Below are 14,186 nucleotides of genomic sequence, written 5' to 3' on the forward strand. Positions count from 1 at the left end.
GGTACCTGGGGCCTGGATGATTGACCCTCCTCGGACATTGATGGTCTGATGGTCTGGTTGGCAGTTGTCCACTCTGAGTGGATGAGATCAGAGGTATTAATGAGCGAGTCTAAGAGTAGAGAGACACTTTATCAGCACTATCACAACGTGAACGGCAAAAGGCAGAGCACAAGAGATTATTTAGACCCGCGGTCCTCGACCCAAGGTATGTCAACTTGTAAATTCGCAATGCCTGTAGAATATCCAGCCGGATGTTTCACACAAGGCTAACGGCGTAGTGTCTCAACAACTCGGAGATTGGCGGCGTCCTCCCGAACATAATAAGGTCAATTGATTTTTATCTCTACTGGACATACAGCAAGAATTCGTCAATCATCCGATTTCGCCCAGGTATAAAAGACAGAAAGAGCATGCCTTCTTCAATCCGCGAGCATCTTGTGTGGCTGACTCGACGGCTGGTGTTGCTGATGGTGGATCTTGTCTGGTAAGATGAGGTCATCGCGTGGCTCGCGAACCCTTATCGAATCAGCGAACGTTGCGAGGTCCTGACTGCGCCACAATCGACGGGGAGTGACTCTTCGGCGTCCTTCAGTACCAACGCGAACGAGCAGTCGGGAGTAGTATAAGACCACTTGACCTGTTGCAATTATCTAAAAGTACCACTTGGCTCCTTGATACAATCACCTCCCAATCATGCCCAAAAAAAGACCATCCAAAGCCAAACGAGATGCAAAAAAGTATGGTGGGTTGCATCAGCAAAGGGAAAAGAGGGAATATGAAGCCGCAAAGCAAGTGGTGGACGACGAATCCCTCGATTTCCCGGCCAAGATCGACCACCTAGCCAAAGCGCGAAGGTGGTTCACCGCCGACACGACAATTATCGACAAGTACATGTCAGGCGAGTTGACGACTGCCGAGACTGTCGAGATACTGGCCAAGCCAGTTGATGAGGCATACTCATCAGCAGATTTTGGGCGGCAATGGCATAGGCAAGAAATGGTTGCTCGCGGCCAGCGCAAGTATCACAGCCCCGGGAAAGCATTGGAGATGTGGGGGCCAGAGGAGGAGTGGCCAGAGCCTGAGGTGGAATGGGATGCTTCACAGAGCACGGAGATGCTCCTATGGGACCTGTGGTACTCCATCCTACACGCCGCGAAACGGATCCCATACACCGACGATGCCCGGCATGAAAAGCTCGTTGGGCTGGTAAGAGCTTTCAAGGCCAGGCCTAATCCCCCTCCACCTGTTCCAATGACGATTCCCCTCAAAAGAGAATGGATCTGGGAGTCTGGAAAACTCTGGACAGACCTAACCGTCTTGGGCATATCAGTGGCCGAAGTCTCAAACGATTCCCCTGGTTGTGGAGCCGGTTGGTTGTGGCCAGAGCTTCGAGCATGGGAGAATGTCAATGCTTTCCTGGCGAGACTGACAGCGAGTCATCTCATGACCTTCCAAAGTCTCGGCCTTTGGGCTCTGACCGATGCCACAGAGAGATCTCTCAGCGCAGGGTACAGGCGAACTTGTCCGCCATCGGATAACGAAATTCTCTCCCACAGGGTGATACTGGCATCATTGTGGGTGACGATCGCTGGCGAACAGGTTTTCGCCGAGTACTACCCCAAGATCCGCGACAAGAGGGATATAGAAGTTGTTGATAGAATTTTGGACTTGAGAGATGATAGACTACCTTGGACCAGATCAAGAAAGAAGTACAAGGGTCGAGCCCGTTGGGAAACAGCTCGGAGGGAGTTTGTGCGAAGGCGGTTCGAGGCAGAATGGCACAATGAGAGCTTGCCTGTAGAGGCTCGGGAGATGGCTTCTAAGGCTGCTAAGGCGTTGATTCCATTTGTGCAGTTGGGAGAAAATTAATACGATGGACTAAGGGTTATTGTTAAATATGAATCACCTTGCGTTCACAAAGACAATTCCAACACTTGGAGCCATTGTAAGCGAATACTATAAAGCATCCCATTTTCATAGTCTATGAAATTTCACTCAGGATAGGCAAATCCTTCATCCTGCACACATATCCTAAACCATAGACCACTTTCCATCAAGCCCCTCATGGTTCCATGTCCCGATTCCAGAGTAGATGTCTATCTTAAGCCAAAACTCCTCAAGATCGCCCAGGCTGCTGTACTGCACCGCCCTCCAACCCGAAGCTCATCACACTTTCACCAGCATGCGGCTGTACCAATCCGTACCCGACCTTCACCTTGTTCTTGCCCAACTCGCCTCCAGGTCCCAGCTCGTTCAGACTTGGCGCTCTTGTGGCTTCAATGATGGACGATGGCTTCATATCGCGCATCAACCCTTCTTCACAAGCCGCTCTGAATCCCAGGAGCACACCAACCGAAGCTAAGACGAAGCTGACTAGATACACCACTATGAGTTATAGCCAATCATAGCGGAAAGTAGAGCTCAGTCGCGTCCGATCACACGGATATTCCGTCTCGGAGCCTCCGGAAGCATATCCCGAGGGTTTCCCGTTCGAGGCCCAGGAGACGACAACGAAATCCGGTTCAGATAAGAGCGATATGAGAAGGTCCTCGTACATACATTGGATGCCTTCTGGAATATTATGAATCGGGAGAAGGTTTGGCTGGTTGAGAAGTAATGTATCTCTTGCTTTCGAATTGGTGATCTGTAGTCCGTCGCCTATGCGCATGGATGCATTTAGGTATCTCCTCAAGCCATATCAGAGTGTATGGTAGGCTGCTACTCGCCGGTACCTTTGTAGATCACTTGGGAGTACATAATTCTCTTCTGGGGTAGCCACGGTGTGATCATTAAGCCTCTTGTCTAGGTCCCTTTGGTTTGGGAGGTATCTTGTGTCAACCACTTTGTTGAGGAATTTGCGGTCTATGACTTTGTGGAATTGCTCGGCTCGGGTGTAGTTAAACCTGACGGTATAGTTGACCTCGTAATGTTCGCACCCAAAAATGACTGGCTTGTAGGCTTCATACCAATCCGGCGCATTTCGGAACAGAGGTTGGGGGAGTGAGGTGTCATTGACGGTAACATACCCAATCCAAATGATGGGTTCAGTGCGAAAAGCCCCCATATTCTTAGGATATGGCGGGTCGAAACTAGGCATCCCGCCTACACTGGAATTAATGATTTGTGGCACACCGTACTCGCCCCTGTCCGTCTCAGCGAGGTAGGTATAGTTACCCTCTGGCGCGATCATGCTAATGTCGAACGGTGCTTCAGAGCCTCTGAGCTTCTTCACCTTGGAGCCCACTCCAAACGCGAGCTCTTGGCACTTGTATCCTGGCCCGATGAAATTAATAATGTAGGAACAGTTCCAGCCTTCGGGGCATACTTCACTGCCCGTATTTGCTCGAACAACAGCTTGGCGTTGGTAAATAGTCCGAGCGAGAACGAACTCGGACAAGACAGTTTCACCGATGAAGTAGTTAAACTTGTCCTTCGTAAATTCCTCATCGCTTAGTTGTTCTCCCAAGTCGGACGTAGTATTCCAGCGTGACAGCGATCTCCCCGGGCGGTTGTCCGAGTCCAGTGGGATCGCAGGGGGCACAGAGCCCAGAACAGAAGGATTCATCTCGCTTTCCAAGGGCGACACAGGTCTTGCTTCATCCCAAGCCAGGATAGACTCATCGCGTTGGGTGTGAGTGTTCTGCTAGTTAGATTGTGGGTGTGTTTGGGGGCTCTCCATGTCGCTCTAGGATCCGTGATCTGAAAAGAAAAAGGAGGTGAGAAATGACGAAACTAGGTAAGCAAGAGCAAAATCTTCCAGGTGGGGTCAAGTACCAATTTATGCAAGAAACGGCTGTCTTGTTCACAGCCTTCTTGCTGTTGGATTTGCACATTGGCAAGCCACAGCTGAAGTCCGAAACACGGCTCAGTGTGGCAAAAGTTGAAGTTGTGAGACCAAAACTGGCCTAAGCCCCGCTAAGAGTATCTCTGAGGAGTTGTGGTTGGATGGCCTGTCGCCTCTTATCGAGAAAGTCCTGCAAGCTGGGCTTGTGCTGGGGGCTTGGGCAAGTCAGGTTGTGTCCTCAGAGACACTTTCCTAAACGTGATTGGTCATAATACCGTGCAGAGAAGTGTCTATTTGTAGATTTAAGAAGGAAATTTCAAAAGTTTTCAACTGTCAACGGGAACCAGTTTCGTGACTAGGCTCAAAGCTCTAGCTCTTCGATGAGTGAAACCAAGATCGTTTCCTCCCACCCAGCCCAGTGCGTCCGGTTCCGCCAGGGATACTCGTTAGGACCTTCTCCTGACCCCCGTAACATTTCGTCGATGTCATAGCATCTAATTAGTATTACTTTGACTTTCGTTATCCTTGTCTTGGCGCCGCAACTATAGTCCCCTGCATCTCCCATATACTCGACAACCCAACAAGCGTTGATCCTCGAAGACTCCGAAACCTGTCTCGGCTTTGCTAAGACTTTTTCACCTGACTGCTCTTCTCTCTTTACAACAGTTGAGGCTACGGCAGCTTCGATCTCACCAACCCAGGGGCCCTCTCTCCCGCTTTTCTTCAACAAGGTGATGGCTCGACGCCGCCAGGTAGGATGTCGGTACTTCAGTGCCGTAAAGTAGAGGGGATGAATAATTCCCATCTCTGGAGTAAAGAATGGCAGGCCTTTGTCGCCATCCAAGGCGTCGCCACCGTTGGTGTGGTGAAAAAGCGTCTCAACAGAAGCCACGATTTCCTGGAATTCGGGGGCATAGTCATCGAATGCCGATTCATGGGGCTCAAGGGCGTTGGCGACATGGACGAAAGCGGCGAGGCATTGTGCTCGGAGAACTAGCAGCTGCTCATTGCCCAGGGTAGTCTCTATATCTTTGTGACGAGATAGCCATTGCTTCAGATCAGCAAGGTGGCGACCTTGTTCGATGAGAAGCCCAGGCGGTAATATTCGACGGCTGACGTATCTGTATCTCGATGCGTTTGCGATGAAGTGATAACACGGGTGTAAGATGCGAAAGAGAGCTTGATCAGGAGCGCAAGACAGTAGAGCCCCTGGGGTAGGAATAGGCAAAGGGGGCAAATCGGGTGCACGGCCAACCGCGAACGTTGCAGAATGGAGATCCAGTTTTCGTAATAGCAACGATACTTGGTCCATGTTCATGATAGCCTTCTCTGTCAGTTTTGGGACAGATCTCAGTAATGCAAAAGCTCCTTGAAGATGTAAGAGACCCTTATCGAGCCGTTGTTGCAAAGCCTCAGCACATGAGAGAAAGAGACACGCCACAATACAGGGAACTATCCCATGCCTGAGGGAAGTGAGGTCAATCTGCACCAGATGCAATGCCCTAGTGTAGTGCTCTATAGCCTCAGATGACTGGTTGGCTCTTAGTACGTGTGCATCGTATGACGCGCCAAAGGCTGCGGCTGCTGCTTGCACCGAGGGGATGGATTGCGTCAGCTGGGGGATAGTGTGAGACCAGAATGCTACCTCAAGGTCGTTCTTTGACCTTCTGGGTCCTTGCACTAGAACTTTGCATATGAGATTGACGAAGCGATTCTGCGGGAGGCTTGGGTTGGGCGCAAGGCATGTTGTTGCCGGTGCAGGAGGTGCTCCATATGGATAGGCGCATGATCGCCTAGATGTCAAGCACCGTCTACAGGCTGGCTTTAACTCGTCGCATTTGATTCGCCGGGATCTTCAGAGAAGTCGTCAGCGTCATCATGAGGTCCAGATCCAGATAGATGACTCACTTGCAAGTGAAACACCCGAATTTTGATTGCTTGACGTTGGTCCTGGTTCGCTTGGGCTTGGCCTTATCGGCTACAGGTGTAAGCATGCTCCGCACTGGTCAGTGAGCCTGATAAGGCTGACGACGACATCTAAAGACCGAGGGGGGAAATGCAGGAGGGAAAGACCGAGCATTTAAGGGGAGTGCTCCATCAAGAGTATTTAAAAGAATGAGTTCATCATCAACGTGGTGGATCTCGGTTCCATCATTAATCGTGTCCATGCCAAAAGAATCCTAGCGTAAACTCAAAGACCGAGGAAATACTGGAGCCTGGCGGAAAGTGGCCAATAGGCAAGCTCTGTCAAAGACCGAGGATCCCTGGAGATCTGAGGTTGTCGTGGTTTCATGCAGGGGAGCCGCTCCTCCACAGGCAGCTCGGTCTTTGATGGAACTATTTTTGGGGAGGGAACAGTTGCAATAAGAAGACAATTTGAATCAACACGTTGAAGGAGACTCGCAGATATTTAGTTATTTATTCGCCATGCCTCTAGCTGTTCTGCTGGTCGACCTGATTCTTCAACTGCCTCCCAGCCGCTCGTCTTGTTTCCCTCATTTCCCTTCTGCTCAGCCCTTTCTTCGTTACACCCACCATAGGCCTTCAAACACCTTGCACTAAAACACCCAAATCTCGATCTCAAAATGGCGCCAGAACCACAGTTCTGCACAGACATCACCCCCGAGTGCCTGAAATACACCATCTACGGATACCGTCCCAACCTAGGCGTCAACGCCTTCTTTGTTGCCTTCTTCGCCGTCTGCTTCGCTGCACACATTTGGTTAGGCATCCGCCACCGCACCAAAGGCTACGCGATAGCCCTGACTCTCGGCTGCTTGGCCATGGTTTTAGGGTATCTCGGTCGCCTCGGCCTATACTTCCGACCCTTTGACGCGATCCCCTTCCAGGCTCAGGTCTGCTGCCTTATCATTGCTCCGGCTTTCAACAGCGCGGCTGTTTATCTCATGCTCAAATACCTTGTCGAACTGTTTGGTCCTGAGTGCTCTATTCTCAAACCGAAGCAGTACACCATCGTGTTCGTTACCGCCGACATCATTTCCCTGGTTTTACAGGCAACTGGCGGTGGCATCGCAGCAACTGCCGGCTCCGACAAGGATATGCTTGAGTTAGGAAATAATATCATGATGGCAGGAATTGCGTTCCAGGTCGTTACCCTATCCATATTCGCCATCTTGTCGGTCTTGTTCCTCGTCAGGCGAATCGTGGCACGTCCTGTAGATCCTCTCTCCGGCACCGCATTGGAGGCATGGCGCAGCATGGGTTTTCGTCTCTTCTTGTTTGGTCTTATCACCGCGTTCACTGCTATTTATATCCGTTGCATCTACCGAATTGCCGAAATGAGAGGGGGCTGGGGTAACGACCTCATGAAGGATGAGATTGCCTTTATCATTCTAGAAGGATTGTAAGTTTCCATGGACCACATTGAAATAAAATACTCGGACATATTTCTAACTAGACAAACCAGTATGATGCTCATTGCCACATTGGCTCAGACCATCCTCCATCCCGGCCATCTCTTCCCGGCAATGCTTGGTCCACAAATGAAGTCAAGTACGAAAGCCTGACCGTACAAATATTTCAGGCTAATGGATCTCAGAGGATTTGTCAGGAACATGGACTGACATTACGGAACTACCTATCATCACTAAATAAGCGACTGTCGCGAGAGAGTTATGAGACCTGTCATGGGTTGGTCGGCTTGCGGCGGCATATGAGGTTGTGACTCTAGGGTGGGTCAGATCGCGACGCTCCTCTGTGCAGAAACGCGAGCCGACCACGGGACCTTATAGGGGTCGGAGAGAAAGATGACGAATGGGAACTGATAGAAGACATTTTGCTGAGAAATACGTGCCGGTATAGGAATTGGTAGAACTTTGGCATAATTCTGGTTATTAGTCGATCAGTTGGGGGTGATACAAGCGTTAAATAACACGCGTCTATTTCATTCTATCCATAACCATCACGTCTATGCCCGTACCCTATCGCCTTCATTCTGCATATAGACAGATCAGAGATACTGTCGAATGTTTGCCAAGTTGAAGATGGCACTGACACCATACCGCGCAGTCTCGTTGGTAAAAACCCAAGGTGCCTCCTCTCCTTCATTGAAGAACTCAGGTGGGGACGCCTTATTGACCTGCCAATCCTGATTTTCCAGGTATCCATCGATGTTGAAGAACTGATTCCAAGCGGCTCTTCCCAGCTCTTCACTATTTTGCTCAACCGATGCTATCGCTGTCAATGTGGAATGACTTTGACGCCACATGACTGTGGGTTCTGGGAACTCGAAGCCAAACTCTTTAAGCTGAACCTCGCGGGTTCCATTGTACGCTCTGCAGTAGCGAAGCCAAACTTCTGTGAAGGCTCCAACAGCCGTAGGGTATTCGTCCTTGGCGTAGTCCAACAGCTCAGTGAAGATTTCGGGGAAGCCAAACAGCATGGATAAATGCGAAATCGCCCATGCAGGAGTAGGAGGAGGGCATTCCAGGATATCGCCAGTCGTGGGATTCAGGAGGATTGCATTGTTCCCAATTCCATGCGAAAGCTTGGAAATACCCTCGAGCATCTTCAACAGGAGATCTCTGGACCGTTCCCAACCCTCTGTTCGTCTCTCCCAGGTAGTCAACCACGAAGCAGCAAGAGGACCACAGTCAAGTCCAATGTTTGCCATCGCGAAACCATCAGGAATGCCTGCATGCTCTTGAACCTTGCGGTGCGAGTCAAGGCCAAGAAGAGCATTCTGGCATTGGCCAAGCTCTGAGATCAAATCTCCCATGCGCTCGTCGCCCGTCAAGTAGTAGTAGATGCGCCTGTACAGCACATTGGATATGCGAAGCTGCTTTGAGCTGTCGCTAAAATGCTGCACGCCGTGACGAGTTCCAAAGCCCTTGAACTTGCCCGAGTGATAAACGTCGACCTCGGCGGTGTGTGCCGTCATGGCTCGAGCCATCTTGAACACGTCGGCACGACCTGTGTGGAGGAAGTACAGCCACAGCCACAAGTCTGTTGATAGCTCCGAGTTGTCCCAGGCGTAACCGCCGACATCGTATCTCCATGCATGGCGGTATGGATCGTATGTGTGTTGGACGTCTCCATAGTCTAGGAAGCCGTACCATCGATGTTGTTCGACTTGTCCCTTGTAGTACTTGAACAGAAGGTCGAGGTTCTTCTCAATGTTGGACTCTTTCTCTGATGGAGCATCACCCAAGATTTGAGCGTCGGGAGACCAGCATCCATGGAAGACTCGTGTCGAGTGCATGTACTCGGGCGTAGGAGCCAGGCAGGGGGGGTCGCGAACAAGAGATGAAAAAAGACTGAAGTCTTCGTTGGATGGTGTAGCTAAGAAGGGTCTGAGGAAGAGTTGGTTGGATCGTGCGATGCCATTTGCAGTAGCAAAGCCTGGCTCGTAGTCCTCGTATGTGACATTAAGTGCATCCAACTGCTTGGGGTAGGTGTCCAGCCCAAGGCCGTCGTGATATGGCATCGTCTCGAGAGGTTCAGCCAACGGGGAGTACAGCCACATCGTGATCGTTCCCTCATCTTTTGTAAGGTTCGACAGGTCGATCTGGGTAGGGTACCGTTCCCAGAACTCGTTCAGGCCAACTGCAAGTCCACCATAGTTGGCAGACCCGACGTATACGGTCCCATCAGATCGACCACCACCTGTTGACCTGACCCAGGAGCAGCCTGGTTTCGTTCGTTTCTTCACGGTGAAGCCGTCCGATGATAGTTGCGACAAAGTGTATGCATCCCATGTCGGGACCGAGGCCAGACCGGCAGGGAGCTTGGTCTTCTCCCACTCATCCTCTCGAAGCGTGACAGGTTTTCCAGATGTCTGGTCAATCCTGTTTTGAATGGTGGGCCCAAATCTCAGCCCCGAAAGGCCTTGGACTTCCTCCTTCAAGACACCCCCGGCTGCACCACCAAGACGAACATGTCTGTTGTAGAACTCGGTATCTTGTAGAGGGACTTGGAGTTGGACACCAAGAGAGGTCAAAGGTTCGTCGCCATCGAGATCGTGGATGAAGGAGTGAACGATTCGAATTGTGGGCGCGTCCGAGTAGACATAAACTCTGACATCAAAAGGGAGATGCTCTTGACCGTCGGTGACAACATTTCCAGAAACTTTGACAACAACACGATTGTCGGTCGCGTTTTCGATGGCGATGTTCTTGACAGATGTCGCGTATTCTTTTTTGTTGATAGACGCGACAAGGGTTGCGCCCGAGCAAAGAGAGCGACCGCTCAGCGTGAGGCTATTGAACAAAGCAGACCCAGCTGAGAGCGAAAACTCAATCCCTAGCCCAGCTCGGGTAGACACCGAGATAATTCCAGACTCCTCCTTGATGGAAATGCCACCGGTCTGCTCAGCGCTCGTATCGACAGGCTTGACTCGATAGACCTCGTGACGACCAAGGTTACCACTAACGGAGTGAGCCGTCCACTTGAGCGAGCCATCGGGCCAGTAGGCAATCTCGCGACAGTCGAGCGGGTACGTCTGATCATCTCCCCCAATGGTAAAGGCTTGGCCCGGGCGAAGATACCCCTTGGGCCAGGGCATGCCGAACGAGACACCGCTAGCCGAGCTTCTGTCGGCCACCAGCCAACGCACACTGGCGGTCGACATTGTCCCGAGTGGCGAGTACAGAACGTGGCCAACAGAAAGAGTCAAAGGGGTGACAAGGGTCGGAGAAGGGGTCAGGTTTGGGGGAAAGAGAACACAATGGGGTTGGGGGTGTTGCCACTAATTGTAGGCTTGACAAGCCGTGTGATGGGAACAGGCCCCTCGCAATTAACTGACTGGCCGTAATAAAGCCAAGCTTAACAATAACCTCGGGGGTTGGGCAGGAAATCAAGTTTAACCTTTCCTGGGGTAAACGCGGGGAAAAGGGCGGGGAAGCCGTGGATAATATCATCCCCTTCGAGTCTTGGTATTGGGTAATTCCACCAATCCAGGCTAACACCCCGGCGGATCTTGCCCCGAGACGCGGGTTAAGTGCCAGCATGAGGCGGTATCCATTCGACCGACATGACCGAGCCTGGATTACGGCGCAGCAGTCACTGACTCGAGGGCCATATATACCCCCCTCTTCTCCGTGCGGAGTAAACAAGGTCAGACTCGGTGAACTTTCATCTCGAGATCACACACTCTTCAAGACACGACACTTTGCCCAACATGGTTGAACACCAGGAAGACCGCAAGGACCCCGGCACCGTCGACGTCCTTCCCGACAGGGACGAGGAAAAGAACCTCAGCGGCGATGACCTCCTCAAGGGTGCCGAGCAGGCCAACGAGGCTGAGCACAAGCTGAGTCTCCTCCAGGGTCTCAAGAAATACCCCAAGGCCTGCGCCTTCTCCTTCCTCTTCTCATCTGCCCTGATCATGGAGGGTTTCGACAAGGCCTTCATCACCGCCTTCTTCGCCTTCCCCGCCTTCCAGAAGCGCTATGGCGAGCTTCAACCCACAGGCGATTACCAGGTGCCTGCCAACCTCCAGGCCGCCATCGGAAACTGTGTCAACGTCGGTCAGATCATTGGTCTTTTGCTCAACGGTCTTCTGGCTGATTGGTTCGGTTACCGAATCGTCATGTTTGGCTGTCTCTTCTTGATGATGTGCTTCATCTTCCTTCAGTTCTTTGCCACCAGCATCTACATGTACCTCGGCGCTGGTCTCCTCCTCGGTGTCCCATGGGGTGTCTTCCAGACCATCACCACGACATATGCCGCCGAGGTCACCCCCAACGTCCTGCGACCTTACCTCACCATGTTGGTGTCCATGTGCTGGAGTATCGGCTACCTCATCGGCACTGGAACCCTCCGAGGCTTCCTCTCCATGGAGGGTCAGTGGGCTTACAGAATTCCCTTTGCCATGCAGTGGATCCTCCCCATCCCTCTGGCGATCGGCATCTACTTTGCGCCCGAATCCCCATGGTGGCTCGTTCGAAAGGGCCGACACGATGATGCCGAGAAGTCCCTGCGAAAGCTTCAATCCCGGGACGGCACCGAGGAGGAGATTGCCAATTCCATGTCCCTGATCAAGTACACCATCCAGATCGAGAACGAGCACCGATCCTCCAGCACATACAAGGATCTCTTCCGCAAGAAGAACCTCCGACGCACAGAGATCACCGTTCTCACATATGTCGTCCAGGAACTCTGTGTCCCGCTTGTCTCATACGTCGTCTACTTCCTACAGCAAGCTGGTGTTCCCACCTCTGCCTCGTTCAATTTCGGCATTGGACAGTATGCCATGGCCATCGTCGGTGTCTTCATCGCCTTTCTCGTTATCCCCAAGGTTGGCCGAAGAACCCTCATTCTGTGCGGTACATCCTTCATGGCCTCTACGTCCATCCTCATCGGTTTCTTGGGTATCCCAGACACGCTTAAGCAGACCAAGTTTGCCTACGCCATCGGCAGTATCCTCCTGATCGAGTACTTTGTCTTCTTCATCACCTGCGGTCCCGTCATCTACACCGTCGTCACCGAGATCCCCTCTAGCTACCTCCGAATCAAGAGTGTCGCCATCGCCCGAGCGGCCTACAACGTTAACGTGCTCATCTACGGCCAGCTCGTTCCCCGCATGGTCCAACGTGCCGCCTGGAACTGGGGAGCCAAGTCTGGTTTCTTCTACGGTGGAATCATGTGCATTGGTCTCACCTGGGTCTTCTTCCGTCTTCCCGAGACCAAGGACCGCACTTTTGCTGAGATTGATATTTTGTTTGAGCAGAAGGTCTCGGCTAGGGACTTCCGAAAAGCCAAGGTCGACTTGACTACCAAGACTGTGACTATCGACAAGGAGGCAAAGTAAACGATGGATTTGGACATGAATACTTGATAATCTACTTTCTTATGGTCTGAGTTCTGTCACCATGGCCATTGAGCAGTGGCGATAGTGTCTCGACCTTGGAACTCTATATAGCAATCTATAATGTTGCCTACACCAGAACGTTCGATGCTGCGTAGTGCTAAGCTTTAATGCGAAATGGACAATATTTTGATTCAGATTGAATCCGTTATCATTCCTGTCACTCTAATTCTACTTGACATGCCGTCGACCAAACCCATAGCTTCCCCATCCTTGGTTCCACCTTGTAGCCTGGTGCAGCCCTTCCAAGTTAGGCGCCATTGCCGTTATACAGCAGCAGATTCGGGACCTCCCGTCGATCCGAGATAAGGTTCTTGGTCGCTAGTGCGAAAATCCTCGCCTTGATCTGTGCAGGGGTTCGTGGACCCTCCAGTGCCAGAAGATACGCCACCACTCCAGCAACATGCGGTGCCGCCTGGGACGTACCAGAAGTGGTATAGGTTGATGTAGGTGATGTGTACCAAGCAGAGGTGACACTCTCTCCGGGGGCAAAGAGATCAACTACAGAGCCCCAGTTGGAGTTCCTCCATCGCTGATAGTTATTGTTACTTGCGGCAACCGTGATGGCGGCGGGAAGGTTGGCAGGGGACCAGTCAGCTGAGTCAATATTGGAGTTGCCTGCGGCCGCAACGACTGGGATGCCATTATCGATGGCTGCCTGGACGGCATTGTTGACGACAGTCGAGCTAGCAGTGAGAAGAGACATGTTGATGACAGCCTTGCCGACGCGGTTCTTGGAAATGATGTCGCGAACGGTCCAGTCTAGACCGTCCAAGATCCATGCACCAGAGCCAGAAGAGGCGCCAGTAACTTGGACACCAATGATTGAAGTCTTCTTCGCGACTCCATAGGTAACTCCACCAACAATGCCCGCGACGTGAGTACCATGGCCGTGGTCAGTCGCCGCTCCGTTTGTCGCATCGTAGGCAAGGGCAGCTCTTCCCTCAAACTCCCTATGACTGGCCAGAAGTCCGGAGTCCAGAACATAGGAAAATGTTCCGGCACCGGCGCTGGAGTCGTACCTGTAGTTGGAGGATGAAGAGGGTGGGTTGGCGTGCGAGATGGCAGACAGGCCCCAGGGAGGGTTTTCCTGTGTGACTGGCGAAGCCAAGAAGACCTCTGGGTTCCTCTCAACAGCGGTAACCTACATACCATACTTAGTATTGCTCTATGAAAACCTCCATCTCCGAAAGGGCACTCACATTAGGGTTATGTTTAATGGCATCCAGCGTGTCCTCGTCAAAAGACCCGACATAGGCCGAGAAACCAGGAAACTGGAAAGTCTTCTCAAGTCCAGCCGGAGCATCATCGCGCTTCTGCACATTCTTGGCGTGTAGCTCCGAGACCCACCGAGCATGAAGCTTCAAGTCGGAGTCGGAGGACACCTCGGGTTTCAGTGCCACGATCCATTGTTCGGCAGCCGGGGTAGTGGATCCTTGAGAAGCGGGTAGGGCAACGGCCAGCCCGATGGCTTGAAAGACGAGGGCCAGAGATGCAAGACGAGCCATCCTTCAAGAGTTTAGACGAGTGTGATGAACGCCCATAATGGGCGGGCATGCGGTCAATAAATAGTCA

General features: G+C 51.9%; 6 protein-coding genes across 6 annotated transcripts; 3 read left to right on the top strand and 3 right to left on the bottom strand.

Annotated features, from left to right (window-relative positions):
- Positions 1-693: 693 nt before the first annotated feature.
- Positions 694-1,869, top strand: NCS57_00979100 (uncharacterized protein; the record flags this gene model as incomplete). Its single annotated transcript, XM_053059553.1, has 1 exon — positions 694-1,869. One exon carries the CDS (start codon positions 694-696, stop codon positions 1,867-1,869), a length of 1,176 nt encoding a protein of 391 aa, XP_052911624.1.
- An 829-nt stretch (positions 1,870-2,698) lies between these two features.
- Positions 2,699-3,565, bottom strand: NCS57_00979200 (uncharacterized protein; the record flags this gene model as incomplete). The annotated part of the gene is made up of 1 exon (XM_053059554.1): positions 2,699-3,565. The coding sequence occupies one exon, from the start codon at positions 3,563-3,565 to the stop codon at positions 2,699-2,701; it is 867 nt and encodes a 288-aa protein (XP_052911625.1).
- Positions 3,566-6,369: 2,804 nt separating this feature from the next.
- NCS57_00979300 (uncharacterized protein) lies at positions 6,370-7,399 on the top strand (the record flags this gene model as incomplete). The annotated part of the gene is made up of 3 exons (XM_053059555.1): positions 6,370-7,148; positions 7,212-7,297; positions 7,344-7,399. 3 exons carry the CDS (start codon positions 6,370-6,372, stop codon positions 7,397-7,399), a joined length of 921 nt encoding a protein of 306 aa, XP_052911626.1.
- Positions 7,400-7,754: 355 nt separating this feature from the next.
- Positions 7,755-10,373, bottom strand: NCS57_00979400 (uncharacterized protein; the record flags this gene model as incomplete). The annotated part of the gene is made up of 1 exon (XM_053059556.1): positions 7,755-10,373. One exon carries the CDS (start codon positions 10,371-10,373, stop codon positions 7,755-7,757), a length of 2,619 nt encoding a protein of 872 aa, XP_052911627.1.
- Positions 10,374-10,922: 549 nt separating this feature from the next.
- NCS57_00979500 (MFS domain-containing protein) lies at positions 10,923-12,554 on the top strand (the record flags this gene model as incomplete). The annotated part of the gene is made up of 1 exon (XM_053059557.1): positions 10,923-12,554. The coding sequence occupies one exon, from the start codon at positions 10,923-10,925 to the stop codon at positions 12,552-12,554; it is 1,632 nt and encodes a 543-aa protein (XP_052911628.1).
- A 307-nt stretch (positions 12,555-12,861) lies between these two features.
- NCS57_00979600 (uncharacterized protein) lies at positions 12,862-14,119 on the bottom strand (the record flags this gene model as incomplete). The annotated part of the gene is made up of 2 exons (XM_053059558.1): positions 12,862-13,755; positions 13,814-14,119. 2 exons carry the CDS (start codon positions 14,117-14,119, stop codon positions 12,862-12,864), a joined length of 1,200 nt encoding a protein of 399 aa, XP_052911629.1.
- Between the last annotated feature and the right edge of the window lie 67 nt (positions 14,120-14,186).

This window comes from Fusarium keratoplasticum, chromosome 7, assembly GCF_025433545.1.
Source record: "Fusarium keratoplasticum isolate Fu6.1 chromosome 7, whole genome shotgun sequence".
Lineage (NCBI taxonomy): Eukaryota > Fungi > Ascomycota > Sordariomycetes > Hypocreales > Nectriaceae > Fusarium > Fusarium keratoplasticum.